At 46.9% G+C, this 27,368-nt stretch overlaps 15 protein-coding genes and 2 non-coding genes across 17 annotated transcripts; 6 read left to right on the top strand and 11 right to left on the bottom strand.

The window, feature by feature from the left end:
- Window positions 1-952: 952 nt before the first annotated feature.
- Window positions 953-2,461, top strand: DAO1 (Dao1p; the record flags this gene model as incomplete). Its single annotated transcript, XM_019126781.1, has 2 exons — window positions 953-984; window positions 1,028-2,461. 2 exons carry the CDS (start codon window positions 953-955, stop codon window positions 2,073-2,075), a joined length of 1,080 nt encoding a protein of 359 aa, XP_018987546.1. The 3' UTR covers window positions 2,076-2,461.
- Window positions 2,186-2,501, bottom strand: BABINDRAFT_69279 (uncharacterized protein). Its single transcript, XM_019132534.1, has one exon. It carries the CDS (start codon window positions 2,454-2,456, stop codon window positions 2,295-2,297), a length of 162 nt encoding a protein of 53 aa, XP_018987547.1. The 5' UTR covers window positions 2,457-2,501; the 3' UTR covers window positions 2,186-2,294.
- Window positions 2,502-3,076: 575 nt separating this feature from the next.
- BABINDRAFT_t60 lies at window positions 3,077-3,148 on the bottom strand. Its single transcript has one exon. It is a non-coding gene; the product is annotated as a tRNA-Asp (tRNA).
- Window positions 3,149-3,850: 702 nt separating this feature from the next.
- ATG15 (triglyceride lipase) lies at window positions 3,851-5,233 on the bottom strand (the record flags this gene model as incomplete). Its single annotated transcript, XM_019131210.1, has 2 exons — window positions 3,851-3,964; window positions 4,016-5,233. Coding segments are annotated over 2 exons (1,332 nt in total), but the record flags the coding sequence as incomplete, so codon positions are not given.
- Window positions 5,234-6,743: 1,510 nt separating this feature from the next.
- BABINDRAFT_31334 (putative pyridoxal kinase) lies at window positions 6,744-7,670 on the bottom strand (the record flags this gene model as incomplete). The annotated part of the gene is made up of 1 exon (XM_019131536.1): window positions 6,744-7,670. The coding sequence occupies one exon, from the start codon at window positions 7,668-7,670 to the stop codon at window positions 6,744-6,746; it is 927 nt and encodes a 308-aa protein (XP_018987549.1).
- A 953-nt stretch (window positions 7,671-8,623) lies between these two features.
- BABINDRAFT_69300 (uncharacterized protein) lies at window positions 8,624-9,786 on the top strand. The gene is made up of 2 exons (XM_019132535.1): window positions 8,624-8,668; window positions 8,714-9,786. Exons 1-2 carry the CDS (start codon window positions 8,663-8,665, stop codon window positions 9,632-9,634), a joined length of 927 nt encoding a protein of 308 aa, XP_018987550.1. The 5' UTR covers window positions 8,624-8,662; the 3' UTR covers window positions 9,635-9,786.
- Window positions 9,787-9,984: 198 nt separating this feature from the next.
- BABINDRAFT_158863 (uncharacterized protein) lies at window positions 9,985-11,041 on the bottom strand. Its single transcript, XM_019127321.1, has one exon. It carries the CDS (start codon window positions 11,023-11,025, stop codon window positions 10,069-10,071), a length of 957 nt encoding a protein of 318 aa, XP_018987551.1. The 5' UTR covers window positions 11,026-11,041; the 3' UTR covers window positions 9,985-10,068.
- Window positions 11,042-11,367: 326 nt separating this feature from the next.
- BABINDRAFT_158864 (uncharacterized protein) lies at window positions 11,368-11,608 on the top strand. Its single transcript, XM_019127322.1, has one exon. The coding sequence runs from the start codon at window positions 11,414-11,416 to the stop codon at window positions 11,573-11,575; it is 162 nt and encodes a 53-aa protein (XP_018987552.1). The 5' UTR covers window positions 11,368-11,413; the 3' UTR covers window positions 11,576-11,608.
- Window positions 11,609-11,631: 23 nt separating this feature from the next.
- BABINDRAFT_158865 (uncharacterized protein) lies at window positions 11,632-12,321 on the top strand. Its single transcript, XM_019127323.1, has one exon. It carries the CDS (start codon window positions 11,924-11,926, stop codon window positions 12,131-12,133), a length of 210 nt encoding a protein of 69 aa, XP_018987553.1. The 5' UTR covers window positions 11,632-11,923; the 3' UTR covers window positions 12,134-12,321.
- A 212-nt stretch (window positions 12,322-12,533) lies between these two features.
- MRPL27 (mitochondrial 54S ribosomal protein mL41) lies at window positions 12,534-13,574 on the top strand. The gene has a single exon (XM_019127324.1). It carries the CDS (start codon window positions 12,637-12,639, stop codon window positions 13,138-13,140), a length of 504 nt encoding a protein of 167 aa, XP_018987554.1. The 5' UTR covers window positions 12,534-12,636; the 3' UTR covers window positions 13,141-13,574.
- An 8-nt stretch (window positions 13,575-13,582) lies between these two features.
- HFL1 (DNA polymerase epsilon noncatalytic subunit) lies at window positions 13,583-14,442 on the bottom strand. Its single transcript, XM_019127325.1, has one exon. It carries the CDS (start codon window positions 14,387-14,389, stop codon window positions 13,715-13,717), a length of 675 nt encoding a protein of 224 aa, XP_018987555.1. The 5' UTR covers window positions 14,390-14,442; the 3' UTR covers window positions 13,583-13,714.
- Window positions 14,443-15,383: 941 nt separating this feature from the next.
- BABINDRAFT_t59 lies at window positions 15,384-15,455 on the bottom strand. The gene has a single exon. It is a non-coding gene; the product is annotated as a tRNA-Asp (tRNA).
- Window positions 15,456-16,997: 1,542 nt separating this feature from the next.
- BABINDRAFT_5227 (SPP41 family protein) lies at window positions 16,998-20,864 on the bottom strand (the record flags this gene model as incomplete). Its single annotated transcript, XM_019132176.1, has 1 exon — window positions 16,998-20,864. The coding sequence occupies one exon, from the start codon at window positions 20,862-20,864 to the stop codon at window positions 16,998-17,000; it is 3,867 nt and encodes a 1,288-aa protein (XP_018987556.1).
- Window positions 20,865-22,196: 1,332 nt separating this feature from the next.
- Window positions 22,197-23,141, bottom strand: BABINDRAFT_5228 (uncharacterized protein; the record flags this gene model as incomplete). The annotated part of the gene is made up of 1 exon (XM_019132177.1): window positions 22,197-23,141. The coding sequence occupies one exon, from the start codon at window positions 23,139-23,141 to the stop codon at window positions 22,197-22,199; it is 945 nt and encodes a 314-aa protein (XP_018987557.1).
- A 226-nt stretch (window positions 23,142-23,367) lies between these two features.
- BABINDRAFT_158869 (uncharacterized protein) lies at window positions 23,368-25,726 on the top strand. Its single transcript, XM_019127326.1, has one exon. It carries the CDS (start codon window positions 23,456-23,458, stop codon window positions 25,607-25,609), a length of 2,154 nt encoding a protein of 717 aa, XP_018987558.1. The 5' UTR covers window positions 23,368-23,455; the 3' UTR covers window positions 25,610-25,726.
- BABINDRAFT_69346 (uncharacterized protein) lies at window positions 25,720-26,026 on the bottom strand. The gene is made up of 2 exons (XM_019132536.1): window positions 26,015-26,026; window positions 25,720-25,961 (listed from the first exon to the last, which is right to left on the bottom strand). Exon 2 carries the CDS (start codon window positions 25,959-25,961, stop codon window positions 25,764-25,766), a length of 198 nt encoding a protein of 65 aa, XP_018987559.1. The 5' UTR covers window positions 26,015-26,026; the 3' UTR covers window positions 25,720-25,763.
- Window positions 26,027-26,770: 744 nt separating this feature from the next.
- On the bottom strand, window positions 26,771-27,367 carry BABINDRAFT_29024 (uncharacterized protein; the record flags this gene model as incomplete). Its single annotated transcript, XM_019131438.1, has 2 exons — window positions 26,771-27,010; window positions 27,059-27,367. Coding segments are annotated over 2 exons (549 nt in total), but the record flags the coding sequence as incomplete, so codon positions are not given.
- Between the last annotated feature and the right edge of the window lies 1 nt (window position 27,368).

A 27,368-nucleotide genomic window follows, 5' to 3' on the forward strand; every position in this document is an offset into this window, starting at 1 on the left:
TATTTGTATATCAGTCAAAAAGCGCTCTCAGTGCTGGCATTTTTGCTCAGGATCCTGAAGATGATAATGTGGCGTAAATGCTGTAACCCCTACGCTTATACTTTCTGTCTTTATTTTTCACGCTCATTTCCACTTGTGAATTATATTTGCCTGTTAAACTAGTTTAATGTACCACTAAATAGGCGTTTTGTTTTTCCTAGAAACTCGAGGAGTAAGAAAAAGTCCTAAGTACTGGTTGACAGAATTCTTTCTTTCATGGCACATGTGCAGATAGGAATCTAATCTCATTATGTGAATCCTGCACTGTGATTTCCCTTCGTTGTATGTCTGTTCTGGCCTTGATCGTGCCTCTCTCACTTACACTGGGCCATGGCGTATTTTAAAGCATATCCTTACTTTGCAGGAACCCAGACCGATACACCTCAGAAGGAATCCAAATCCTAGAATTGGCACATCCCAGTGGGAATCCAAATACAAGATACGGCCTTTCTTACGAACCGGAAGCTCACTCTTTGTATTTTGGGCTCGGACTACCTTACTTCAGCCCCGGGACACCACCCTGCCTCCTTAGGCCTCTTACAACTGGCGTTGTTTTAAACTTTACATCCTGTACCCTTGCCCTTCCTTAGTATAACCAAATACCGTATTACTGTGGTCTACAGGAATATACGCCGGTAAAAAAGAGCCCAGTCACTCCGATTTAATGCATATCAGTTGATTATAGCCTTCAAACTTTTTATAGACATTATAATTATAGATATAATACAATTCCGTCGGAAAATTCTGTCGAACAATCTCGTCGGACAATCCCTTCCGCCATACGATTATCGTACGATCGCGATTTTACGCATCCAGCATTGCCGCGCGGCTCTTGATGAACCCTATCTTGGATCATATAATATGATTTTGATGTCTCCCTCGACCCTTCTTCCTTCCACGTTCACAAACAGAAATGACATTGAGCAGAAGCATCGTTGTAATTGGGTAAGTTCATCCCCCACCCTGCTACAACCATACTAACAAGCAGATCCGGGGTGACAGGACTCACCACAGCCTGCCTCTTGGCCCAGAAGGGTCACGCCGTCACGGTGGTGGCAGAGCACACGCCAGGAGATATCCACTACAAGTACACGTCTCCGTTTGCAGGTGCCAACTGGGAGTCGTTTGCGGCCAACGATGACCTCAGACAGCAGGCATACGATCAGGCGTCGTACTTCGAGCTCCTCCGCTTAGCACGCCACGAGCCAAAGGCCGGTATCGTGGTACGGGAGAACCGGGTCTTTTTGAGCGCCAAGGAGTATGACAGTTTTGAAACGCCCTGGTATGCCTCTGTTGTGGAAAACTACCGCGTTCTTCCACAGAGCGAGTGGCCAGAAGGCACCGTGTACGGGTTTTCCTTCACCACTGTTGTCATCACCACCAGCACCTACCTTCAGTTTTTACGCCACCGCTGCGCCACTCACGGAGTCAAGTTTCACAAGGTCAAGTTGGAGCATATCTCCGAGGCTGCGCGGTTCTGCTTGCAGCCAGACATCGTGGTCAACTGCACGGGGCTTCACGCAGCCACGTTGGGTGGCGTGGAAGACAAGGCTGTCTATCCAATCCGTGGGCAGGTGCTCATTGTGGCGAATACCGTGAAGAGCGTGACTATTGTGCAGCTTCCAGAGGGTGACAAGTACCCAGACGAGCCATTTTATGTCATGCCACGCGGTGATGGTACCTCAATCATCGGTGGGTGCACCGTGGCCCATAGCTATAACCCTGCCGTTGATACCGCCTTGGTAGAACGGGTCAAGCGCAGAGCCGTCAAGTATGTTCCAGAAATTGTTGATCCACTGTACAGAAGCAACCCCTCGGAAATCAAGGTCTTGAAAACCTATGTGGGGTTCAGACCGGCCAGAGAGGGGGGCATCAGAGTCGAGGTTCAGGCGGGTGAACAGCTCGGTTTGGGTGCCACCAAGGTGATTCACAACTACGGTGCCGGTGGAGCGGGCTACCAGAGCAGCTACGGGACCGCTCAGAATGTAGTCCGGTTGGTGGCTAGCCTCAGCATTCATACCGGTGCAAAGTTGTAGATAATGCCTTTATTTCGAACTCGCAAGGAGCATCCGGGTTTAATGAAGTACTTTACTTCAATTTGAAATATAGTAAGATAAACCGGATGGTCAGTAGATACAAGTATTGGTTCAGCGGTAGTTGTGCGTAAGGTTGGACATTGATGGTAATCTCAACTCACCGGCATTGTAGGAACTCACAAGCTGTTAATATTGTTTGTAAGTATGAATATTCGCAGTTCAAGCACAGTGTATAAAGTGTGTAGCTGTCACCTGGTAAGGGTTCGATAACCTATATAAAGGGGTGGATCCCTCTCTTACCCTATGTACATTATAAAACCAACCAGTACACTGCGAAACAAAGAAAAAAAATACATAAGCAAAAAGTTTTGGTATATACATTTAACAAGAAAAGATCAGAATTGAAAGAATTTTATGAGAATGAAGAAGACGATGATTTTATTAATGAAATAGTCGAATATGTAGGTATTGAAAATGAGACAGATTTAGAAAACGATTTAAAAAGCAGAAATAAAGAAAATTATCTCCCTGAGTTTTTTGTCTTATTAAAAGATGAGGTTAGAATACGCCTTTTTCATTATCCATTAACAGAATTCACTTATTCCAATTATCCACTGTTTCTTTTCTTTCTTAAATTAGTGTCTAATCAACACATTGACACTGAGTCTCTCATTCAATCTTATATGGAAACTGGTTTAAAATTTAGAATTATTTAATGTTTTATTTTCTAATTGTTTTCTTAAAAAGAACTTGAATCTTCATAAGTCGTATAAAGGTTTGTCCAATAACATTGACTTTTAATCTACCATATGCAATTTTGCCTTAGAATTCCCCTACAGGTTTAATCATAAGGCACAGTATAGTAAGTGTAACACTTCCGAGTAGCAAATTCCTGTCGTATTTTCTATGAGATCTTATTGCGCTCTGGAGTCGTCATAAATCATAAAGAACGCTTCTCGAATGAAAGCTAGCCAGGGATACCCTAACGAAAAAAAAGAAAGCTCCGCGACGGGGAATTGAACCCCGGTCCCCCGCGCGACAAGCGGGGATTCTAGCCACTAAACTATCACGGATAGCTCTTGGAAAAACTGGTCGTGAACACTATCCGGCTATGCCATTTTGAATGCAGCACCAGCCCTCCTATATCTTAACCAAATTGGGATGTATCCATAGAAAACTGTAAGGTAGGCTGGCTATAACAAAATAATTTAATATTTAAAATAGATGTGAGATCTATTAGAAGGAGGAGGATACAGCGCCCGTATATGGCGAAAGGATGATATGTTGTTGATACACATGGCAGTATAATAATACAGCTATTAATCGTATTGGGTGGTACATCTCCGTATAATCAACGGTTTTATAACCTATTAAGGCGTTGTATCCACTATATAATACCCTTGTTAGCCCACCATAATGACGCATGGACACCTCCATGGATTATATTCTTTATCTTCTGTAGCTAACGTCTACACCAAAATTTACTTAATTCGGGCCTAACAAATGCATCAATTAATGTAAAGACAGTATCGTTGACTAGCTGATATATACCGCAATGTTCGTACTATGTTAAACCGCAAGCATAACAACTTACCGGCTAGTTAGTTCTTTTCCGGCTAACCAGATGGCTCAAACCAATGGATGGTATGTGGCACCATAAATGACGGTGCCTGTCTACTTCAGCCATATGTTTCCGTAGCTGGTCCCACCTGTTGATCCCAGCCACCTGCCATCTAGCATTCTCCGAGATCTCACACCTCACTCTCGAAGCACCCGTCGTCCCACTTGTAGCACAGGCCGTACCACGTGCGCTTCAAGCACTTGCGCGGTTCCAGGGTTGCACTAGGTACGCACACAGAGGAGGTTGTGCTGGCCAGTGTGGTGTGGGTCTTGGTGACGCGGCTCATCGTGGGCTTACCCTTAGGTTTCTTGTCGTCCACCACAAACTTCCAGTTAAAGCAGTCACGGCACGGCGGTGGCACGAAACACTGTGGCGTTGCGTTGTACACATTGATCACCTCATCAATGACCGTGTGGATGCGGTGATTCATTACGTTGAGGTGCCAGCCCAAGTCCGTCACCACGTCGTACACGCATTGGAGCCCCGTGTGACACTGCGTTTCCATCGCGTAGCCTGCCACCGAGCACGACAGCGACGCGCCGTTACACACGCCAAGATAGATGGGATCAGCGGTGTGGCCAAAGTGCCAGATGTGCTCCATATAGGTGGGCAAGCCAGGGGCCATCGGAAGGTGGAGGCGTCGCGTTGCGAGGAGCTCGCCAGGCGCCTGGAATGCGACAACAGGCAAGCCGTACGTCCGTCCGAGTAAACTCGCGAGCGCACCGCCGAGCGAATGGCCCGTGACCCAGATGTTTTGCGCATGCGGGTACATGTTGGTGACGTTGCGGTAGATGTCAAGTACTGAGCGGTAGTAGCGGTCCTCGCGCACCATCTCCTTCTCCAAGCACTCCTGGTCGCATGTGTAGGAGGATTTGTAGCAGTCGCAGACAGTGGTCCAGAGATAACTGACACGAGCACAGCAGCAGGAAAAGAGGAGGTTATCGTTGAGCTTGTCATTGGTGACGGTCTCACTGGAGCCATCACGCACGGCAAAGCTTTCGTCATGCGCGCGCGCGCCAAATGCAAATAGCGCAGCATTCGTCCCTTTAAGCGAAATCACCACTGATGAATTATCCCCTGACACAAACACATGCCCCCGCACACCATCATCCTGCCAGCCAAAGCTATCCCCAGTGTAATTCCACGGTTTTCCGACATCCTTCCAATCGCTGTCCTCCGGTACTTCGCAGTACGCGTCCAGAGCCATGATCGCCATGTTAAGCACGGTGTTGCGGTCACTTACGTTCGGCGTGAGGATCTCCTCGTCATTCCAGGCTAGATGGATCCCACTGACTCCCGCGCTGCCGGCTTTAAGCGCGTATGAAAGGTATGACTCCATAAAGTCGGGGTCGCGTTCCGCGAGGCGGCGAATCGAATGCGGTTTCGCCGCGAGCGGGAGCGCGACGGCAAACGGATTCACCGCGACCTCTGTGGAACGTAGCGCGTGCTGCGCTATGAACTCCTCCGTTATGTCCAACCGCCGGTGGACCTGGTGTCGTCTCCCGGCGTTGTGGTGGAAGATATGTTTGATCTGAAAACCGAAGTCCAATACCGGGGTTTCTGAGCCCAAATTTGGGACTTTCACGGTCTTTATCTCACTTGGCGTTTGCCTTCTGTGCAATATGAATAGCGTGGCGAAAATGAGTAACACCACAGTGCGCCAGAGCCATTTCTGGCGCTCCTTCGGCGGGTGGCAACCCTTGAGCGCAAGCATTGTGAATGCTATTGTGTAGTGGTAAAACTGGAGCTTGAAGGAGATACTTGTAAGTATAATGTGTAATGATTTAGTGTAGACTTCAAAAATAGTGTAGACGTGGACGAGTAAAGATGATAGCTTTTGAAGACCTGGGGTATTTGTTTGCAAGGGCGTATCGTTTTGTGAGCGATGGGGTCACGTGTGTTGCTATAGCGGTGACGTGATAGCGAGCAACGAAGCGAGGTGGGCTATTATAATGGTTGTGATACGACTGACAGGTAGTGTCACCTTAGAACGTGTTTAAAATATATTATATCATAGCGAGGAGAATTTAGGGTGCTGAAGGAGTGTGTGGCCTGGTTGTGCTGGTCTCAGTGGCAAACGTGGCTGTGGGGGTAAGGCTGAGATTAGTGTGGAATCCCCAAACCGTGTATTTGGTAAGGGTTGGGGGTGTTTGAATCTACAAATAGACTATTCCACTATTTTCGTAATTTCCGATGTATTTTTACGCAAGATATCACGATTCTATATTGTTTATTGTACAATGCTGAGATCTAAATTACAGATAGTTGGGCAATCTTTTAGATCACCAGCGCCATTGTACCAGCACTAGATTATTGGTTGTATAACGTCTCCATTTTGTACGCCCAAAAGTTTCGCAAAGGCATTCCTTATGTTATATAAAGTGTTCTCAAATATGAAACGAGCTAGTAGGGCCGGGTATTTTAGCTCCAAATCTTTATTACACGTGTGCGTCTAAATCGAGCTTATCAATCTATACCTAGCAATTTTGGAGTTATTAAAGCTTGATAATTTCGATTTGCTTAGTCCCTTGGGTCATTATGGGGATACTTTATAGATCTTTGGCGCTATAAACGACCACTGTGTGTATCTTCAAGAAGCCACAGCAGATAACTTAAACGTGCATCCCATCCCTTGGACCAAAGAGCCGTCAGCCCCAAGTTCATTCAGATCCAGTTCTAGATTCTCGCCATCTATTATTTAGACTATTCATGAAGTGTTAAAAAGAGCTTAAATAATCACTAAAATGGCATGGCTATCATGTTTATATCTGGTTTGTTGGTAGTTTTATCAATGGGCACACATTTGCCTCGACCATGATTTATCCTTGAGTGTAACTTGCAATACATTTGTGGAACAAAGGAACATCGTGCCGTCATAAAATCCAATGATAACGTTATAAAGGTATATTTTCCACCGTCAGCCATCAACTTCCAGTTACCATCGAACTCGAGATATCTTTTTAACGCTACACAAGGGTATATGGTTCTTGCAAGAGTTTGAGCTTGGAAAGTAACCAATTATCTCTTATGTATTTTCAGCCCCCAGCTTACTCATTAAACTCAACTGGAGTGTACCTGCACTTCCCTTTGAGTAACCCACGTGCCTCAATCAAACGAAGGTCCTTGACGTGACGTCCGGAGCCCAGCTTCTCCCGCTCAGCCCGCTGTGACACTAGGAGCACGTTCTCTACCACGGAAAGTGATTCACCGAGCGCCTCGGCAAGTGAGGCACCGGGCTGGCGGTAGAACGCGTCTGTTAGCAATGCCAGGAGCAAGTCACCGCTGCCGGAAAAGACCGAGTCTATCAACGGAATGCGGTAGTAAAAGGCGGTGATAGTGCCGTCGGGAGCGCGCGAGGACCCAGAAGAGTATATCAGATTCTCACCGGGGATATGGATAGACGTCACCACCACGTGGGGAACGCCATACATCTCGTGGAATAGCCGCATCGCCTGCGCCACATGTACCAAGGAGGAGATCTCGCGCCCGACTAACGTCTCGATCTCGAACTGATTAGGAGTCGCGAGCGTCACGTGGCCCGATCGAAGAATCGTTTGGTATACGGGAATCACCTCGCGACTAACGTAGAGCTTGCCGTTGTCCCCCAACACCGGATCCACCACCCACACGGACCCGTGGCGGCGACACAATGCCGCACACACCGCGCCCACTGCCGCGAGACTCGCCGCATCCGGCACGTAACCTGTGAGTAATGCCGCGTACGGTACGTCCAAAACCTGGAGACCTCGCGCAAGCTGCTGGATGTCGTCCGCGGAGGCTTTGGGGCCTGTGAAACGGCCGTGGCCAGGGTGATTGGAGAACTGAACGGTGTTGAGCGCATCTACGTCCCAGCCACGAAATTGGAGTGGGAAGGTTGCCGCTTTGTTGCCCACATAACCGTGAGTCACATGCGACTGGATCGAAAGGATCTTTAACGGGGAAGGCAGAGTGAGGATGGTGTCTATCTGGGACATAAGAGACGATTGAGAATAAGGTGGAGTGATGGGTTTTAGGGAGCTGCAATGAGGTATGACGAGTTTGATTGAGGTTGGTGGATAAATCTCTAAGTTTTGGTGGGCCCTTGAGACGTTGTACGATGTTTGTTTTGCCCGCCAGATGCGGAGAAGCTCGGCGTATAGCTTCAGGGGAAAATATTTCGCGGAATAGAAATATCCGCGAAATCCCCAGACTGGCCCGCAAAAGTCCTTGTAACGCTAGTGAAAAGGATAAAGAGAGTCGCTATATTTTAGGAAATGATCTGTTTAGTATGTAAAGTGAGATTCAAGCCCCAAGTCTAATGAAGGATTGCACTATAGTGGAAGCTGTGAACTATGGCCTAGGTTTACGTCGCATGACTCATGTTGGATACAGAGCATGTGCGACATCTGGTATAATGTGTGAACAAAACCCTCTGGAATTTTTACACAATCAATGAAGAACTTCTCAAGCGTGTATTCTTGTTTGCATTCACATGGAACAAGGTTTGGTACCATACAAATAAACCGCTTATCTCAAATTGTTAGCCCAAGACCCACAGCGCGAACCGTAGTGACCCCAGTATGCCTAATGCATATGCATGCTGTTTGTTTCTGGTCGCCACTCATTGCCACAAATCACGCAGTTCATGCGCTCGTACTGTCCTATCAACAGGTTTAGCGCATTAAAAACGTTCATTGGAAATTATTATTACGGTGTTTTCTTTTTTTACATTTTGAATGAAGTCTAGAGTCCCTGTTTTATAGCAACATCAGGGTTAAGTGGCTGCTTAAATAAGCTCGTCCGTGCAGGGGGCTAAACGAACTGAGACCGTTCGTCACCGATTGTATGCGCCAGGAGAATTCAATGGTCGTTTGTGCAGGATCAAACTTCCATTGGAAAATGTCACAGATGAGCAGGAGGTCAAGCATTTGTATGTCCCCCATCAGATCAATATTCAAGCTACACATTATTTATAGTCTCACATATCATGCCTGTAAGTGACCTCCCATTGATTATATTATCCGTACTAACACTTTAGTCCCCACTTGTTTCTAAATGGGCCACTGCCGAAGACACCAAACCAAAGACTGTTTCCCCTCCCAAGACCCCCACTGTTAATCAAGTTCCCCCACCAAAGACAAGACCGCTGGTGCCCGCTGCTCAAAGTAATGTGTTGGTATCGAGATGGGCCTCCTTGGACTCGGTCAAAACTGCTCCGATCAAAGCCACCTCAACTAAAGCTTCTCCGGTTAAAAGTGAAAAACCAGTCAGAAATGAAAAGCCTTACAGGTCTGAGAAACCATCCAGAAGTGAAAAACCTCCACGCAGATTCTCTAATTCAAAGGATGATGACTTGTTCGCGCACAAGCTCCACCATATCGAAGGCCGAGATTCTGGGAACTTGGCTAGCCGTTTAGGCGTGGCTCCTTCCAAAGACAGACCCGCTAAGTTTGAGCACACTGAAAATAGAGGATTCCGCCGTAACTCTGATAATTTCCGAGCCGATCACGGTAGAGGCCACAATGAGTCTATCAGAGATCATAGCGACTCCAGAGGCCATAGCAGAACCAAGTCTAAAGAGGAGGCACTCAAACCAAAAGCTAGCATGACACCCGCTGCCCTCAGTCTCGCTGCAAGATTGGGAATGGGAGCCAAACTGTCTCAGAGTGAGCCCCACAGAGCTAGCCACGACTCTCCTAAATCCTACACTAGCCACGACCCCCACAGATCCAGTCATGATAAGGGCCGCAGAGCCGATCGCAGATTCAGTAACGACCGTGAATTCCCGAAGGGCCACCGAGAAACCAATTCGGCGCCGGCTCCCAGGGCTCAAAAGGTGCCGGAGCAAGAGCCAGTGGAGAAGGGCAGAATTTTGACGGCTGAGGAAATGGACGCGTTGGTTGCCGATGTCAAGAACATGGATTGGGCAGATTTGATGGATGACGAAGACGGGTTTTAAAGGGTTATTGTATTATTAGTATATGAACATTATTAGCAAATTTGCCAGAGAATGATAAGTTATGATAGTGCTTTTAGGGCCTTTAGGTATTATCAAATGTTTTTAGTGTACATTTAATATATTAGAACTGGTGGTTCACTGGTCTATTGGAGTTTTTTTTTGAAAGTTTGTGTTTCCCCTCCGGTGCTAGCATTGTAGGATTTCCCATATCTCACAAGAGTCCTGGAATATGATGCACTAAGTGGCATCTTTAACTTCTAGGCCATAGCCGCCACAATTAACTGCCCCGAATTTTTATTTACTTACTCTCATTCGCAGTTTTATGGATTCTACCTTCTACGTCGCTGTACTTTCACAAAGAGTTATCCATTCTGATCATTCCTACAACTCAATGATTCGGCTTTACTGACTGTATACAAGCTAACTCAACGTACTCACCACAAGTGCTTGGTGACCACTCTCTTCCCACCTTCCCCATCGTCCACTTCCATCACCAAGTCGCAGTCCAACACTTTGGCTGTTTGGTGGTGCTCGAAGTCTACGAGTCCCTTGAAAATAACCCTCCCAGATCTCACAAGCACGCGCCCCTCCTTCACGGAACGGGGCCTCGAAGTGGCCATAGGGACCAGCCCTGAGAGTACCACGTCATACTCCTTCCGAACGGGATTATTTGCATTGTCGGTCACAGGGACCTCGTGGATGGCCGGGCCGTCTTCATTTCCAAAGGCACTGGGCTTGCCGGTGCCCCCGCCAGGGATGAGCCCCATTGGTAGCACCACCTTCTCCCATATATCGCTGATCAGGAACCGACGAGTACCGAACCTCACCAGGATGGGCGACCATTTTGCAGTAACCGTGAGGAAGGTAGGTCTAAACTCAATGCCCCATACCCCATGCTTGTGCTCCTCTACCCACACGGAAAACTCCGTGCACTTGTCCACGGCTAAGGGTAGCCCGAACAAATCTTGAACTACTGCGTTCAGGGTAAGCCTTTCGAGTAAAACCCGCTCCGCTGATGCCTGAATCTTCGTCACGTTGACGTCCCCATCGCTCAGATCCAACGGCCTGGACTTGGGGAGCGGCCAGAGGGGCACGAAGACCGTCTGGAGGTTTACTGTGGTCTGGTAAACGACATAGACACCGAGAACTGCGATCCCGGCAAAAAAACTGATGACCAAAGGCTTGAAGACAGGCGTACGCTGGCGAACCCCGGCTGTGGCAATGGCTTCGGAGATAGACTCGATGAATCTGTGGTCGTGACGTGACTGCTGGCTATAGAATCTGAAGGAGAGGGGCTTGCTGTAGGTCACAACGCTAGAGAATCTCCTAAGTGAAATTTGCGGCTTAATATGTTGTGGGTGAAATGGCAATCTGCCAATCCCCCGAGCCATGGACCTGGAGAGTGGCATTGGAATCAAAAGTGGCAGAAAGGCTAATAATGTTCACTGTAGGGGATAATATTTAGTCTGTAACTGGAAGATTTTAAAAGTGTAAATTAATCAGCTTTGTAAAATGAAAACTATCTCATGAATTGTGCCATAAAAATACCAGCAAGGAGGTATCAAGTGATATCCGATCCAGCGGCAAACACCAGGCCAAGATCTCCTGTACAGTAATAAAATGCAGGAAGGCATTATGTGCACGTGACCTAGAATAAAGGCAAAATCTGCCTGTACTGGTTTGGAAAGCAGCGGAAATAAAAATTATCGCCGGTAGTTGAGCCGGTCCTTGTATTGATAAACAATGTAATCTTTATGCTCCTCTACTTTGTGCGTAGAGATGAATTTCCGTGCATATACACCAGAGCCTAAGTCTCCCAGCTCGATTCCTTATCCTTTCATATGCAGAAGTTCTCAAGCCCGATTCAAGGCTCTGGAGATTTCCAGAAATAGGTCACTAAATTTTCTGTTTAATACCCCGAGGTGCCTGGTTCTCTGGTAAAAGTATTTCTGTGGAATTTTTTGTAAAAACACGTATATGGACAGGCTAGGAGTCATCGGCATTTAGCCTAACGGTTCCTCAAACCACATGTAGCTAGCGGCAGGCTAATCAACTTCTAAGAGTTCTTATAGGGGTAATAGTGAGTTTAAAGCTAAAAGTTTGAGAGAGCATCTATCACACAGAGCCTAGGCCAGACTATTCCCGAGCACACATTTAGTCATATTAATATTATACGAGTTACTTGAGTTCATGCCCGGCCCCAAAATGGATAGTCTTTGAAAAAGTGAGACTAGAATAAAGAGGTCCGAGGTAACATCTAGGTTATGCTAAGCGGTACACAAAAAAGATATGCCATCTACTAGCTCTCAGGGGAAAGCTATTTACTCGAACACCTTTTTGAGAAACCCAAGCACCTTCTTCCCCTTCTCAATCTTGTTTTGGTCGAGGTGCGAGGAAACCTTGCTACCCAAGGAGTGGGTCTTTGAAAATCTCGGATTCACATACGGGGTAGGGGCCGATGGATATTTTGGTTCAGGAGTTCTGTGCGGGGAGTTGTAAGAAGCCTGAGGTGGAAAAGTGCCCGTGTTGGAAGGCTGCTGTGGCGGAGCGTACTAGAAACTGTCAGCGACCGAGACATCACCATAATGAAAAGTATTACTCACATTGTGCATGTGCATGGTTTAGCTTGTTTTGTATCGTAATTCAATTGTATATATAGAGTGGTACAATAGGACCATACTAAAGACCATTCTGACCAGCTCCTTGTAGCAATCTGACCCATATTCGTAATATCCTGTATACGTAAGGTTGCATAGGCTTCATTTACGTCATTTAAGCCGTCTAAACCCTGTGTGCACAGGAAACTAAGACTGGACACGGACCTAGTATATACTCCTTAAAGAAAAAGAACATCTTATTTTTGGCTTTCAACCACATATACTCTCAATGTTCTCAGTCCCTCACGAATACTGTCGTTGTCTGTATGTCGTCATATTGAATCTTGGCTGGGGCTTCATCACGTGCCGCTTACATAAGCGGCGCATTTTTCAACCTGAGACTTGATGAAAAATCGGCTTTATTTGAGCAGCTACACCTCTGGCTCAACTTTTGCTACCACACAACACGCAATGAGAGCCTCCCAAGTCCTCCAGTTCCAGAAATCCCTTGTTTCACAGTTAACCCGTCCATGGAAGAAGTTTAGAGACGGCACCCTCTTCTACGGACAGCACAAGACCGGGTCCAAGAGACACCAGTTGACCACCAAGCAGGGTAACAAGAACTACTACAAAGGTACCCGTTCCTCGGGTGTTGGTATTCACACCAGAAAGGGTGCCTACCAGATCGTCTGGTCCAAGGTCAGAACCTTTGTTGTCCCGCAGAATTTGAGCGCATGCACCTTGAAGCCGTTAGTCAGCATGAACACCCCACAAATCAAGCACCACTTCCAGGGCTATCCTAAGGGTATGATTGACTCCAAGTTGAACTTTGACAAGATTAAAGAGTTTATCGAGCACGGTGAGGTTGAGTCTAAGTTGGTCGATAACAAGTACATCGAGAGAGGTTAGGGTGTTGCATTTATTTTTATAACCATGTTTGCGGTAGATTTCGTTCAAAGGTCATTTCTCTTTGTTTTACTTTGTTCTTTACGGCCGCGGGTCGCGGTATGTGTACATAGCCAGTCAAGAATAAAACAAGGCAAGAAGAGACGTAGTTAGATGTGAAGTTTGAGAAAAAAGATGGCTCAAAGGATACTGGATTGACAGGAGGGAAGCCATATATAGTTATTGGCTAAGGATATGCTAGGAGTAGCTAACTGGGGGCGGTGACTTGGGAAGTGGTACATGATGGAAAGTTCCCCGCCGGAGCTTCGGTTCATGTAACTATTAAGCGCCAGCTGCTTTTGCACGCGAATGGACATAACCCAAGCCACCGTTCAGCTTTAAGTACCCGCTAACCCTATGATTTATCCAGTAGTTCATTTTAATATAGTTATGCGGTGTTTAAATATGATTTTACTTATTTCCTCTGTCATTAGATATCAGATATATGTTTTATATAGTACAGCAACAGAGTGCAAAAGTGGATTCATTCTGCGTATGTCCTAATACCTTTAGATTTCTTTAGTAGCATCATTACTGGTTACTCCATGACAACATCTTCATCAGCCACAGGCTCCGACTCGACCTCGATTACCTCTATAACCGATTCGCCATTAGCATGGGCTGGTTCCTCGTTTGTCTGGACTGGCTCTTCTTTAAGTGGCTCGGCTGGATGCGTGAAAAACGACAATGTCTGTTGTCCCTTGGGTAAAGAATACACTTTCTTAGCCAGAACCGGTTTTTCTTCCACTTCCGGCGCTTCTTCCTCTTCGTTGTACTCCTCTTCCTCTTCTTCGACCTCCTCCGGCACGCCCTCGCTGACGGTACCCTTCGGCAAGCTCACCCTGTGTTCCGCGATCAACAGACTTAAGGGCGCAGTCTTCGGAACTGTGTCTGACAAAAAGTGCAACTGCTCAATGGACTGGACCGCAGTGGCGAAGTCCTTGTACTGGACCTTCTTGCGCTTATCCGCGCGCGCAATCAACGACGCTTGCTCGGTGAAATACTGTATGAAGAGTTCGGTCGCGACCGCGGTGGAAAAGACAGCGGTATTGGAGGAAGACACGTACATCGGATCGCACTTGAGGATCTTCTTGATACGAGACACCGGAAGCGAGATGGTTCCGGAAACATCTTCCTCGTCTTCGTCCAAGTGCGGCTTTTCCGCGTGTGTATCGTTTTCTAACGTCTGTTGGATATGTTCGGTTTCAGACATCGGATATCTAGGCTTTGGTAGGTGATGGATGTGAGTCTGGTGGGTATTTGATCTAGTGTTGTGTATGAATTGCATGTATATGAATTTGAGGCCGAATCTGACTCCAGATTTTTCAGGCGCGCGCGCATTTTCGAGACGCGTCTGACCCATACGTATGACTTGAATATCTTCACTGGAGTCTGGCATCTGTTACCGATTTGGGAAGAATTTTCACTCCAATAGTTTGTGGTTTTCCAATGCTTGCTTATATTTAAATAAATATATAGCTTACAATTTCATTTGGGCTTCAGGCCTATAAAAGGGTTTGCGGTGGTATATCTGGCTTGTTATCTGCTAATTCAGGTGAGATTTAGCCTTATGCAAAGGTTAGAAGAGCGATAGTTGAGACGAGTTTATACCTCGTATGTCTATGATAATTTAAGCATTGATGGTTAAGGATTGTTCTTAATTAGGATGTTTGCGGGAGGTTGATCTTTGCCTATAGATCAAAACAGTAGTACCAATGTTCAATCAGCATATCAGCGTGCCTGGTCATTATTCAGCCAGACTCCCCTTCCACGAGCTCTATCCGTATTTAAGAAAAGTATAAAAATCGGTATAAGGTTGTATCTCTATTTGCATGCCTTCGAGAGGATCTCAACTTTCAAAATGATTCATGCTTCAAGGTATTTCAGGGTCTATTATATCCACAATATCCATGTAACATGGCCTAGGAATAATCTGGGCACTAGCCACTTCAGGTCAATAATATATATGATAGATGTACCTATATCACAGTACAGCCTACACAGCGTTTCGCGGTCCGTGTTCCTCGAGAGGGGAGATGGTAGCTAGATCCCTATACCATGATTCCACGTCTCCAGTGCTTGAACCACAACCCTATTTAGCTCTCTGATGATTTCACCCGATTGAGACTTTCTCGTGTTTTCTAACCTTTTGGCTAACGACAAGCATAAAGATCAACAAACCAGTGGTGCTCTGGCAAAAAGTTAAGCTCCGCGACGGGGAATTGAACCCCGGTCCCCCGCGCGACAAGCGGGGATTCTAGCCACTAAACTATCACGGATTATTACATTATTTGTCAGGGTTCCAGCGCCTGTTGGTATTCCAGTCGGGGGGTTGTAATCAGTCATTGATTCACAAGTTACTTATCGTGATCTTCCACAAAAATAAAGATAATATTAAAACCAAGATCATTCTTAGATCTGGAAAACTACTTCCTTATATAGCTTTCTTCGGTGCCTCATTTGCTTTATGCGACAGGATTAGTTTCAGATACTCATTATCAAATAATCCTAGTAGCCTCAACTGGAACCTCATAAGGTTCCTGAAACAACTCTCTAACTCTGACATTATTGGACGGGTAGCTAGCTGCTTGTTATACGGAAGAGATATAGGAATAAGTTATGCATATTGTCAGAGGTTGCATCCAGTGACTGGGATGGTCACACGAAGTAATAAATTTTCAGAGAGGACGCAAAGTCTCTATATAAAAAAATTATGGTTATTGTCCAACCCCAAGTGAAAATAGGAGAGATAAGTCCATTACCGGCAAGGTCCGGCACAGGCTCTGGTGAATTGAACGTGGTCTTAGGGTTATATTTCTGAGATGATAGAGTTTCTGTGGGTATTGCAGGGGGTTATTATGCATCCATTATCGTTATAACACTCCTTGATCCTTGACTTTTGTAGCCTAGCAATAAAGCCGCCACAGATAACCAGTCTTCCTTTTCCAAATCATTAGGGCCTATCACTTCTGAGATGTTTCCTCCATTATCTCTATTTACTAAAAAGGGAGAAATAAACAGGACAAAAATGACTTATTACTACACACATAAAAAAAGGGCTATGAAAGTTGAGGGATGAAAAGATGGACAATAATTATACTTTTACAGAATATCATTCATATAATTAGGCTGTGCTGTTTGTAGGAACCAACCCCATCATAGTACTGGTAAAGAAGCATCTTATGGACAGGTTTTGACAGAATACTCACCGACCACTTTCCAACTGCTCTGAGACAAGAGGAGGGTAAAGGTCGGTGAATACGTACCTCTATATCCTGGATCAATCTATGGGTTTCTCACTAATGAAGAGAAAATAATATCAAAGACATCAGTATATAGTATAATCCCGTTCAAGCGGAATATAATTCAAGAGTTACGTTTCTGAAAGGTTTCAGAGTTTTGGTATGTTTTTATAAGGTATAGTGAAAATTCACTAAGCTAGCAAATTTCCCTAAGCGATATGGAAATTACATAAATATCTCATTGGTGTAGAGCGGATGTGCTTAATTTTGGCTATATTTGTCAACCTTGGCTACGGCTAATGGTACCTAAAAAGAGGTCTGAACAGCAGTCCTATACATTAGAGTAACGAAGATAAAGGAAAACATGCCACCCCTAACTCGGCCCCATCAATTTCCCCACTAAAGGCTCCGAGGATATTTGTTTGACGCACTTTACCTAACACCATCTTCGATTATCTGTGTCAAGCAGATCGCTACTCTGTGCTCCTCCTGACTTCTACTTTATATTGTTTCAAAAATTCCATTAACCGTAACCTAATCTAATATACAGTAGTTATACAATGCTTGTAATGCCCATTCCTAATGCTTGAACGTCGGTGAGAGCATCCGCGGAAAACCCATGGATTTAGACTTGGGCTTGTTGAGTGAGGTCTGTGGTCGAGCATACGCAGGTGGTCGTTGGAACGCACCAGGCTTCCTGAGACCACCCGTCACTGGAGAACGGGCCGGGCGGGCGGGCACCGGCACCAGTCCGAGGGCCTGTGTTGGGGCTTGGGGCTGGGCTTGAGGCTGAGATATGGTTTGAGGCAGCGGCTGGGCTGTCGCCTCTGTCGCTTGAGATGTTACCTGAGGCGTCGTCACAGCTATCGCTACAGGTTTGGTCACTGGCACAGCAAGCGCGGTCGGTTTTGCCTCCCGTGTCTCCCGTGTGTCCGGCTTCTTATACTGCGGAAGCTTGAAATAACTCGTCGCCCACGGCATTGACTTCTCATTCCTCGGTGAAACCGACCGTCCGCGTTTCGCCTCTGGCTCAGGGCTATCGAGTTTCCGCTTGAGTGAACTTTGGACTCCTTTCGGGCCCAGCTCTTTTGCAAAGCGGTTTCCGCGAGCATACGAACCCCCCGCCGGTGCCTTTGCCTTCACAAGCGACGTCAACTCCGGATCAGGCGCCATGCTCGGCGGTACGGGAGCGCGCGATTTCAACGCCAGACGCACCAGCAACGGCTCCGCGTTGATCTTGAAGCTTGAGACTTTTCCTGTAGGTACACCTGCAATGTTCTCAACCTCAGTAGCCAGCGTCTGGGGATGAAAGAGCGACGAGATGATCGTAGATACGGCAGACGCAATCAGCGCCTGGTCCTTGCTCGCCCCCGCAGACGACGCGTATGCCGCGGCCGCAGCAGTCGCAGTCGCGGTGAGTACCGACGACGGATCACCCTTGGCACCGGTATTGAAGATGTTGAAGATACTGGTAATGCTCTGGACCAAGTTCGCATCGGGTGGCGGCTTCGGGCGATCGCTGCGCTTTTTTGGCTCACGCGCCGCGGGTCTCGCCGCTACTTCTAGCTTGTCATCGCGCTTCAGGCGACTCATGCGCTTCTCGCGGCGCTTGCTGAACTCCGCCTCAACCCATGCCTTCTTCTTGTCGGAGTCCTCCTTTCCAAACATCACCATTGCACGCTTCTGCACACGCACACGCAAGTCGTTGTCCTTGTTGCGGTCCTGATTGCCCTCTCTCCAGCGCTTTTTGCGCTCACGGTTGCCAATACGGATCTTCTCCTTTAAAGCAGGAGCGTCTAGCACAACCTTTGGCGATGAATGCTTGTTCTTCTTGAGATTTGAGAGGACTGCTGTGACTGCGGCCGTGATCGAGGAGATGGTGGTGGCATTGAGGGTGCTAATCGCGTGACTACCATTAGTCCCGGAAGGAGCACCAACGTCCTTAGGAGGTCCAGCAGACCCATTGGAAGTATCCTCTGCATCCACGAAACCTCCAGTAGAGCCGTTAGCCTCAGTGGAATCACTGGAATCCAACTCAACCACTTTACCATCCTCGCTCCTATCAGTCTTGTCTCCACCAGGAGCCAAACCTGGAGTCAAACCTGTGGCCAACGCCGGAAGCCCCAACGTCTTGCTCAATACCCCCAACGCGGTATTCATCGCGGCAACCGTCGCCAGGTTCATGCTCCCCTCCTTCTGCGACGAGATAAATTGCCTTGCTACGTTCAACGCATTGAGCATGTTCTGGTCGCCTGCAACGGTCTTTGCAGCCGACTCGTATGTCTTCTTGTTCAACGCGTCCGTCATCTGTTTAAGCGCAACTGCCAAGTTGGTGGGCCGCGTCTTTACACCGGTCGCACTGGCTCGTTTAGTGTCAGTACGCACCGCGTCTTCCAACGACAGGATGCTCGCGTAATCGCGGCGGCCAGACATCGACAGGCGCGAGAGTGCAAGAGTCTCGGCGATCGACAACCCGTCGCGCTTCTTGACAGTTTTGGGGTCAGGCTTCTTGGCGCTCGCGGCCTTGAGCGCTTTCGCCGCTGCCTTCGCCGCGGCCGCTGCCTCGGCCTTTGCCGCGGCCGCGGCCTGTTTCGCCGCTGCTTTGGCTGCCTTCGCCTCGGCTGCCTTCGTCTTTGCGGACGCCTTTTCCGCCGCGAGACGCGCTGCACGCTCCGCCTTCTCCGCTTTGGCCGCCGCGCGCCGCGTCGCCGCAAGCTCCTTCTTCGTAGGCTGCGCCGGCTTTTTCTCCTTCTTCTTTTTCTCCTTGCGCTTCGGTTGGAGCACTGCTGCCTCTGCCTCATTCTCGAGGTTCAAGTTTGCAAGCAACGTCTCCGGGTTCTCCATCGCCATCGAGAATGCATTCTGGAGAATCGCGTTCATTTGTAATTGGTTGAGGCCCGTTTCGTCTGCCTCCGGCTCCTCCACGCTGCTCTCCACCACATTACGCACCATCTGCGCCAATGCCGTCTCCAACGCGTCGTTCTCAGCGTGGCCCTGCTGGAACTGCGAGAACTGCAACGCCAAATCATCCTCATTGATGTCAAACGCGTTCTCCTCCATTGACGAGTGTACCTGTGATGTAATTTCCTGTGCGAGCGACTGGAGAAGGTCGTGCGGAATTGGCTGGACCGCCATGCTCTGCATCGCGGTGAGGCCCGCCTGCACTTCGCTGTCGCCATCGCGTGCGGAGTTCATCGCCTCCTTGATAGCATCACCGAGCGCAGCAGCGTAGTCGTCCTCACTGGAGTCCGAGTCGTACGAGTCGTAGCTGTCGTTCATGGAGACGTCTTTCGTGGATGTGTTCTGCTGGTTCATTACCGCCATGAACGCATCGCCGATCGCCTGATTCATATCGACGTCGCCTTCATCGTCAACGTCAGGCGAGGGTCCAGGCGCAGCCTGAGCTTGGGACTGAGGCAAAGGTCGCGTCAGCGGCTGAGGCCGGGTCAGAGACTGTGTCAGCGGGGCTTGGGACCTATCTTGGATATTTTCCTGGGCTTTTGACTGAGTCGTCTGGATCCTGGCTTGAGCACCCGGGACTGTCTTAGCCTGCGACTGTGCCTGGGTTGGTGGCACTTCGATTTGAGCTTTCGACGCTGGCAGTTGGTGAAGAGCCTTAAAGGCATCACCAATAGCGCTTTCCATGTCAACATCATCAAGCACATTGTTTCCATCTTCTCTCTCATGCCGTCCCTCACCCTGCTCCTTTGAGGAACCGGCCTCACCATAGTTGAGCGACCTGAAAGCATCGCCAATGGCATCGGCGAAGGCGGCATCCAAATCTATATCTCCGTGGCCAGAGCCAGCGGCGTGAGTCTCAACGTGTTCGGGCGTTTGTGGGTGATCCACCGCGTGTGACTTTTCTTCAGCAGTCTGTGTGTGCTCCTCTGTCTGCAGTTGTTCCTCATCTGGGTGTTCTTCTACGCTCTGCGGATGTGTTTCATGTGTGCCCTGAGGTTCCCCGGAGGTTTCTGCTTTTTGCTCAACGGCAGCCATGTCTGTGCTAAAAACTGAACTGAGAGCATCGCCGATCGCTGCACTTAAGTCGGTGTCAAAGTCACCCTCAGCGGGTGCTCGCTCAGGTTCAGATACAGCTTCCTCCTCGTGCTCCTTAGCCTCATTTTCCTCGTTCATAGCCTCACTGAACGCGTTGCCTATGGCGTTGGCGAAGAGCGCATCATGGTCAAAATCTTCCTCAGCCGGGTCAATTTCCATGCTACCGCCAAAAACACCGTCAAAGGCAGCATTAATGGAGGTAGAACTGGCTTCGTCTGGCTGTTCCAGTTCCTCAGCGGGCATGCTGAACATGTCACCGGCGTCCTCACTGGGCACGAGCTGGTCCGTGATACTGGCGAGCGCTTCGTTGATGGCATCGTCCAAGTTGAGCTGACCGCCCATCAGTTCGGTCCCCGCTTCATCTTCGTTATACGGAAACGGCTGTGACATTCAATAAACGTGCGGGTATGTGTGTTGGGTATGTGTAGTTAGTGTTAGGTGCTGGGGCGAAATGTAAACAAAGACGCGTCTCGTTTGTTTACGTTTTTGGATAAGGGGCTGGCGGAGGCGCAATTGGCCCTAGAGAAACGACACAAGTGAGAGGACAAAGAGATAAGGGGGATCTCTCTGTATACGCTGGTGTCAGTTGTGGGGAGGCTAAGTGTGCAGATATGGGGTAATATTAGATTATGCAACCTTCTTTTAGCAGATGCAACCTTGGGGTAAATCAAAACAAAGGGCTTCAGTAGAAGAGGAAAGCGTTGAGTGACTGTTTTTTCAACGGGACTGCTTTTCCAGCGGTTGGGAAAAGTTTTCCTAGTCGGGACGAAAAATACACACCTAAGAGAGGGCGGTACAAAATTTACCCTAATCACGTGCTCAGTATAAGATATATGCAGGGTGTATCCTGGGATTTTTGGTCTAGTTGCACATATAGTGTGAAAGTCTGTGACGTAGTTATTGGAGGAAAGCTAACTGTGGTGTATATATTGTGAATATGTTTTATGTTCAAATACTAAAGCTTGATTTTCCATAAGAATAATTGCTAATAAGATTAGAATCAGCTGTGTGTATTTGAGTATATATATGTGTGTATAATTTGATTTTTTAGTGCACCAATTATTTATCTATTATTTCAAACCTATTTTTTATTATTCAGACACGTCACATCTACAGACCGAGATACATATTGTTTTCAGCTTATAACACTTGCCCAAATCTCACGTATTACATTTAATATATACCGTAACTAATATAGGCCAAATACCATAATTTCTCCAATGGTAATGATAGAGATGGAATATATGTGAGGTTGGTACATATATCCACGTATGTAATTACTTTTGCTGATTTTGACGCTGGCACATGCAATTTAGTGTTTGAATATGTGAATTCTTCCCAACGGTGTTCCATATGCGTGTCGATAGAGTTGCTGCACGATTATATAAGCAATGGTATTCCGGATTGATTGTTCTGGACCCCATTTATTGAAAGGCATTTATGCGGCGTTTCCGCTTTGGGCCAAATTGCAGAATTTATTATCTAACATGCATGGCTATTTCTGTCAACAGAGGAGACTTTTAGCCTTTTTTTGGGCGTACTCAACTCCAAAGACGAACAGTGCAGGTAACCGGATAGAATCATCCAGTACCCCAGTATTCAATAAGATAATAATTCCGGTTTATTGAAAGGCTAAATACCTTCAGGCTTAGTGTATATAATGAACTCGACCGCTATGTAGGATGACTACACAGAGAGGCTTAGGCTCTGGTGATGCCACTCTTACAAAAGCTCAAACTTGATGACAACACCCAAATTCCCTGTTCCAACATCGTACACGCCATCCTTACTCTTGGCTTTTACGACAAAATTCACGTTGTTGAAAGTATCGTTCAAGTAGTCCAAAACGTTGACGTCGAACGTTCTGCTGCCATACATAGGAATGGAGACTGCAAACTGGGAGTCTTGAAGTTTGATAAAGTTTGTGTTAAACTCAAACTCGTATGTCATGTCTTTTTCGTAGCTGAAGTGCGCTTGGTGCTTCTGTTGAGCGAAGAACTTTGAACGCTTTGATGGCGCCTCAGGGATTTTCAAGTCATGGGTAGAGAGCTCGTGTAAGTTCTCCGTATCGATTCTAGATCCAGTGGTTTTCGTTTCTTTGTTAATATCGGCGTAATCAATCTTGTTGAAGCTACTCAAAGCAGAACCGTAGATGTAAGGCTTGTCAGACGTTACGTCTCCTTGTGTAGAGGCATCGATAAACCACGAAAAGAACTTCAAGCCGGCGGTCAAGAGGGTTGTTGGGATGTAAGGTTTGATGGAGTACGTGAAATCGTTACCAAATAACAACTGATCGCCCGAAAGAGGAGCCGATGGAGTAAAGTGCACGATGATCTCTAAGTTAGGCTGTTTCGCAATTTCCTCTTCCGAGAGGTCTGCTTTATTGTAGACACTACCATTGTCGTGCTCTGGCATCCCCTGGAAGTGTCGGATATTTACAAACACCTCAAACCTACCGATCTGTGTAACAAACACCACCGGTTTGTTGGAGTTAACTGGAATAAACTCATAGGCATCACTTTCGTAACTGGAGGCGGCAGAAATCCGCAATCGCTTCAGTGTGCCGTCTAAGGTGACGTCTGATTTGGCATCAACATGGGCCGTGTGGAGTGTCTCAACCCCTTCAACAGAAGGAGTGCTTAGTATTGGATCATCCGGAGTGGGCATATTTAAGGAATATCGTAAGCTTTTACAGTGCCTAAGAATCGAATGTAAGTTCTGGAATATAAGAGACAACGGGAGATGCGGAGGCTGCCAGCAAGTGTACAACACCTGCATAGGTATTAAAGGACACAGCCTGGGACATCATGCATACATGCACGATATATACCCAAATTTTTAACGCGCTCTATGCAGTGGCGCCATAATAAATAATAGCCAGTTATGAGAAGCGGTGAAAGTTTGATCCCGGTACTAACTATCATCCAAGACCCGGACAATTCTCAGAGAAATGCATCTTGATCTCAAAAAGCAATAACAGTATGTCCTCTCCCCCGACCAGCGACGAGCTCATCCTCAGCTCGCAATCACACCCACTTAAGCACTCGTGGGTAAAGGAGTTTCGAGTACTCTACACCACCGACGTGAAGCAAAAGTTGAAGAAATGGCACGACGGGACGTTGCGATTCTTTGACCTAAACAAAAAAGTACAGGTTTTAAGCGAAAGTGGTGTGGTTATCAAAACCGATTTCTTAAAGGACGCTGGGGTCTTGGACGCTGGCGAGGACTTTTCCATATCCGGCGGACTTATGGTAAACGTGGAAGAACTTACAAGCGAATATGAGCGTGACATCTCCAATCTCTACAAGAAATCCGATAAACGGTATACGCAGCTTCCGTCCCAGGTTAAATCAGCACAGGTGCTGTTACCCAGTACTGGCCCTGCCGTTAAGAGGATAAAGTACTCCAATACGTCTCAGCTTAAGATTAGTCCCCACGTTATCCCTTTATCGCAAACACTGCCTACTACTCAGAGACAGAGACACATAGGATTGAGGAAGAGGAAAGTACCGGCGCTTGTACAAACGCCCGCGATCCCCGCAGTAGCCCTGGCGGTACTTACCACGCCTCTTAAAAAACACACGGAGAAACATCATATAGCTGTTGATGCGTTGGTTAACCTTACTGGTGACGCCACAGAGGTACTGAGACCCAAAAAGAGTGTCTCGGCGAGGTTAGTAAACCATGACCTACACAATGGTGCGCCCACGTTTACCAAAATTGACCATTCTGGCATAGAAACTAAGAAGCCTTATACCAAGTACACTCGACCAAATACCCAAACATTATGCATTCGGATCCCGCCTCGTTCCAATAATCTCTATGCGCGGTTTCCCGTAAAAATTGATGACCCCAACACCCAGAACTCTTCCCTAGAACACGACAAGGCGACAGGCGAAGGGAATCAGCGCACAAAGGCCATGCGTTTTACTCCCGACGAACCGGTACCGAAGAAGATACCGTCAAAAAAGAGACCTAAGGGTATTTTAGAAACTGAGGAGAACGATACCCAACTGCAGCCACTTCTAAGACCCGCCCCAGAGAGAGATGACATCGAGAGTGATAACTTGAAACTCTTAAAGAGCCGGGGAACCACTTCTGCTGCCCTCGAGACTGGTGATCTTGTTTTTGTCCCCAAGTTTTCCCAGTCTACCGCTCAAGTTAAAGTATCGTCTAAGAAGCCCAGGAAAGGAAAAACACTTGAGCTCGAGCCTCAGCACCGTTTAGAGTGCTTATCAGACATGGAAGAAGATGAGAAGTTTGACCAGGAGCTCGAAAGGCTACAGGGTAGTTTTGTATGCTACAGCAGTGACAACGGACTTGATCCAGAGTTTGGCGAACCGGAGCGATTCAACGTAGTAATCCCCAAGTACTTCTCTAGGGCTGCTCAAGACAAGGGGGAAGGTCCCAAACTCCTGGTCCCAAAAGTTACTGGCCGGATGAAGGCTCTTCCTGATCCGATTCCCTTATTTGTTCCTGAAGACGACGATAGTATAGACAAGGTAACAGCTCCGACCCAAACAAATAGTACCCCTCTGTATAGAATTCTGGGTATTCCGTCTCTACCACTGGATAAGGATAACCACTCGTCTCCAAAAGCTGCATTCTCAAAGTTGCCTCCCTCGAAGTTTTTTTCCCGAAAGCTTTTCCCGCCTGTCCCTGTAAAAACAGGGATCGAAGATATCTCTCTTGATTTGTTGATCAAGGACTTGTCTTCAACATTCGGAGATATAGAAACCGAACCTGCTCATATCTCTCCCCAAGTGTTGCAATCCCCGAGAGTGGAAAATACAACCTCTCTTTTAGGACCTAAAAAGCGTGGCGTACCGATCTCTGAAACTATAAAGAGAATTCTCCCACGTCCCAGTACCCATCCTCCTCTACATGGCAGAATTGTCTCGAAGTTGGACGCGCCTTTCAAAGCACACAAAAGTGTTGTCGTCAACCCCCTGGAAGAAGAAGAAGTAGTTGAGTATTCTGATAATGACATAGCCTGCCAGAGCCAGAACTCCCCTACCAAGCCAGATTCACGCTTCACCCAGACCCGAACCTTTGATTACGGTAATGGCCGAAAGGTTGACCTAGCTCTTTCACGTAAATTGATTCAACGCGAAGAGCCTGACAGCGATATGTGATGGGGCTTATAAGTGCACCCAATTTACGTTGGGGGTTTCCCGGAATAGGTCGAATTAAATGCGGCTAGCTGTATACGAGATTAAAGAAGAAACCGTTAAATTCAGTTTGATTCTAAAAAAACTATGACTTTGTAAATATATTCCCATATAGGGTTTAGACTGTTCCTCTACCCTTGTTCTGAGATCTATTTCTAGACATCATCAAGGGAATGCTATTAGAGGCGAAGATTTTAACCACAGGAAATGAGGCAAGAAGACCGGTTAAAGCAAACAAAGCAGGTCTATCACCAAGACTAGCCACATAGGTCGATGCTTCAGACTCGTTTTGAAGTTTAGGGTTGATTTCAGACATCTGTGCCTTGCTGTTAGATTTGTGGAAAAATGCGGTGATAAGGAAATACCCACTTTTGTTTTATAAGCAAAGAAACCTTGGTGCTTCCAAAATAGTCTTAAATAAACCAATAATTTGAAATTATCGCTGAATTTATACCCAAGCCAACCTGAGCCTAATCTTGGGACTCATGAGTTTGTGTTTGCCTTTAAGGTGCATGCATATACCACACCCACAAAGGCATGTTCAGATCCATACAGTCCCTTGGTGCCTCCACCGATATGAGAATCAGATATACTCGGATAAGGTACAACTAGATACGCTTTATGGATAAATCAAAAAGTCTGCTCTCTGTCTAAAATACAAAATACCATGTTTCCTTAACTCGACTTTTGGCATGCAGCCAAGTTTATTGAAGGCTCCAGATACCATATATCTATGTGCATCGAATTAATATTTGTAGTCTATTACTGCCTTATTGAAAGTAGCAGCTAGGATGATGCCATGTCGTTTCCATACACCTCCTCTTTGAATGATATCTCCTCCATCAACCCGTCGAACGATGCAAGCATCCGGCGATAATATGCCTTGGGCATAATATGCGAGAGCAAGATGGTTGAACCAAAAATACTAAATTTTTCTTTCTCATCTGCTTCTCCCGGCGAGAGTAATTGTGTTATATACCCCCCAAAGGCTTTTTTCAACGCAACCGGGGTGGTGGATTTGAAAGGCAATTTTATGATTTCATTTCGGTATATGCCAATGGCTTTAACAATCTCGTTAGACACCAAAGTATGAGCTCGCTGGAATAATGACAGAGCGGCATCGTCGTAGGTGTACTTTTCGTTAGGTGAAATATATGTAAACCATGAGGGACGGTCACTTTTATTGGGTCTCTTTGCACTTTCCTCAAGTGAATGAAAGAGCGGGATATGGTATACCATGACACCATTATAGGCCACCTCAATCCATTGATTAAGGACATTCGAGGACATGAGCGGTGCAAGTGGATAGAAATTTGAATCATCTTCGTCAAATGTGTGAAGTTTATAGCTTCTTCCTGGATGTTCCTTCAGAAAGGATTCGGCTAACTCCGAATAGTATGTAGTGTTAGAAACCTTGAAAACCCCGCCAATTAGTTTGTTTGGGAAGAAGACAGCCAAGTCTCGAAGGGCAAATGTTTTACGGCGAGATATTTTGTAGCAATTTGTCCCACTTTGATTGCAAATAGTTTTTGCCCAGGGAACACTGCTAGAGGAGAAATCATCTTCCAGGGGGGCAATGATATCTGAAACCACTCGCCCCTCCTTACATACTATTAAGTGAGTTTGATGGGTAATGCTCTCACGTATAACGATTTGTCTTTCTACCCGAAAACCTGTAAAAAGGTAATTTGTCTTGTCGGGGTCACAGACTCTATCCTGGTCA

Source organism: Babjeviella inositovora (assembly GCF_001661335.1).
Source record: "Babjeviella inositovora NRRL Y-12698 unplaced genomic scaffold BABINscaffold_1, whole genome shotgun sequence".
Taxonomy (NCBI): domain Eukaryota; kingdom Fungi; phylum Ascomycota; class Pichiomycetes; order Serinales; genus Babjeviella; species Babjeviella inositovora.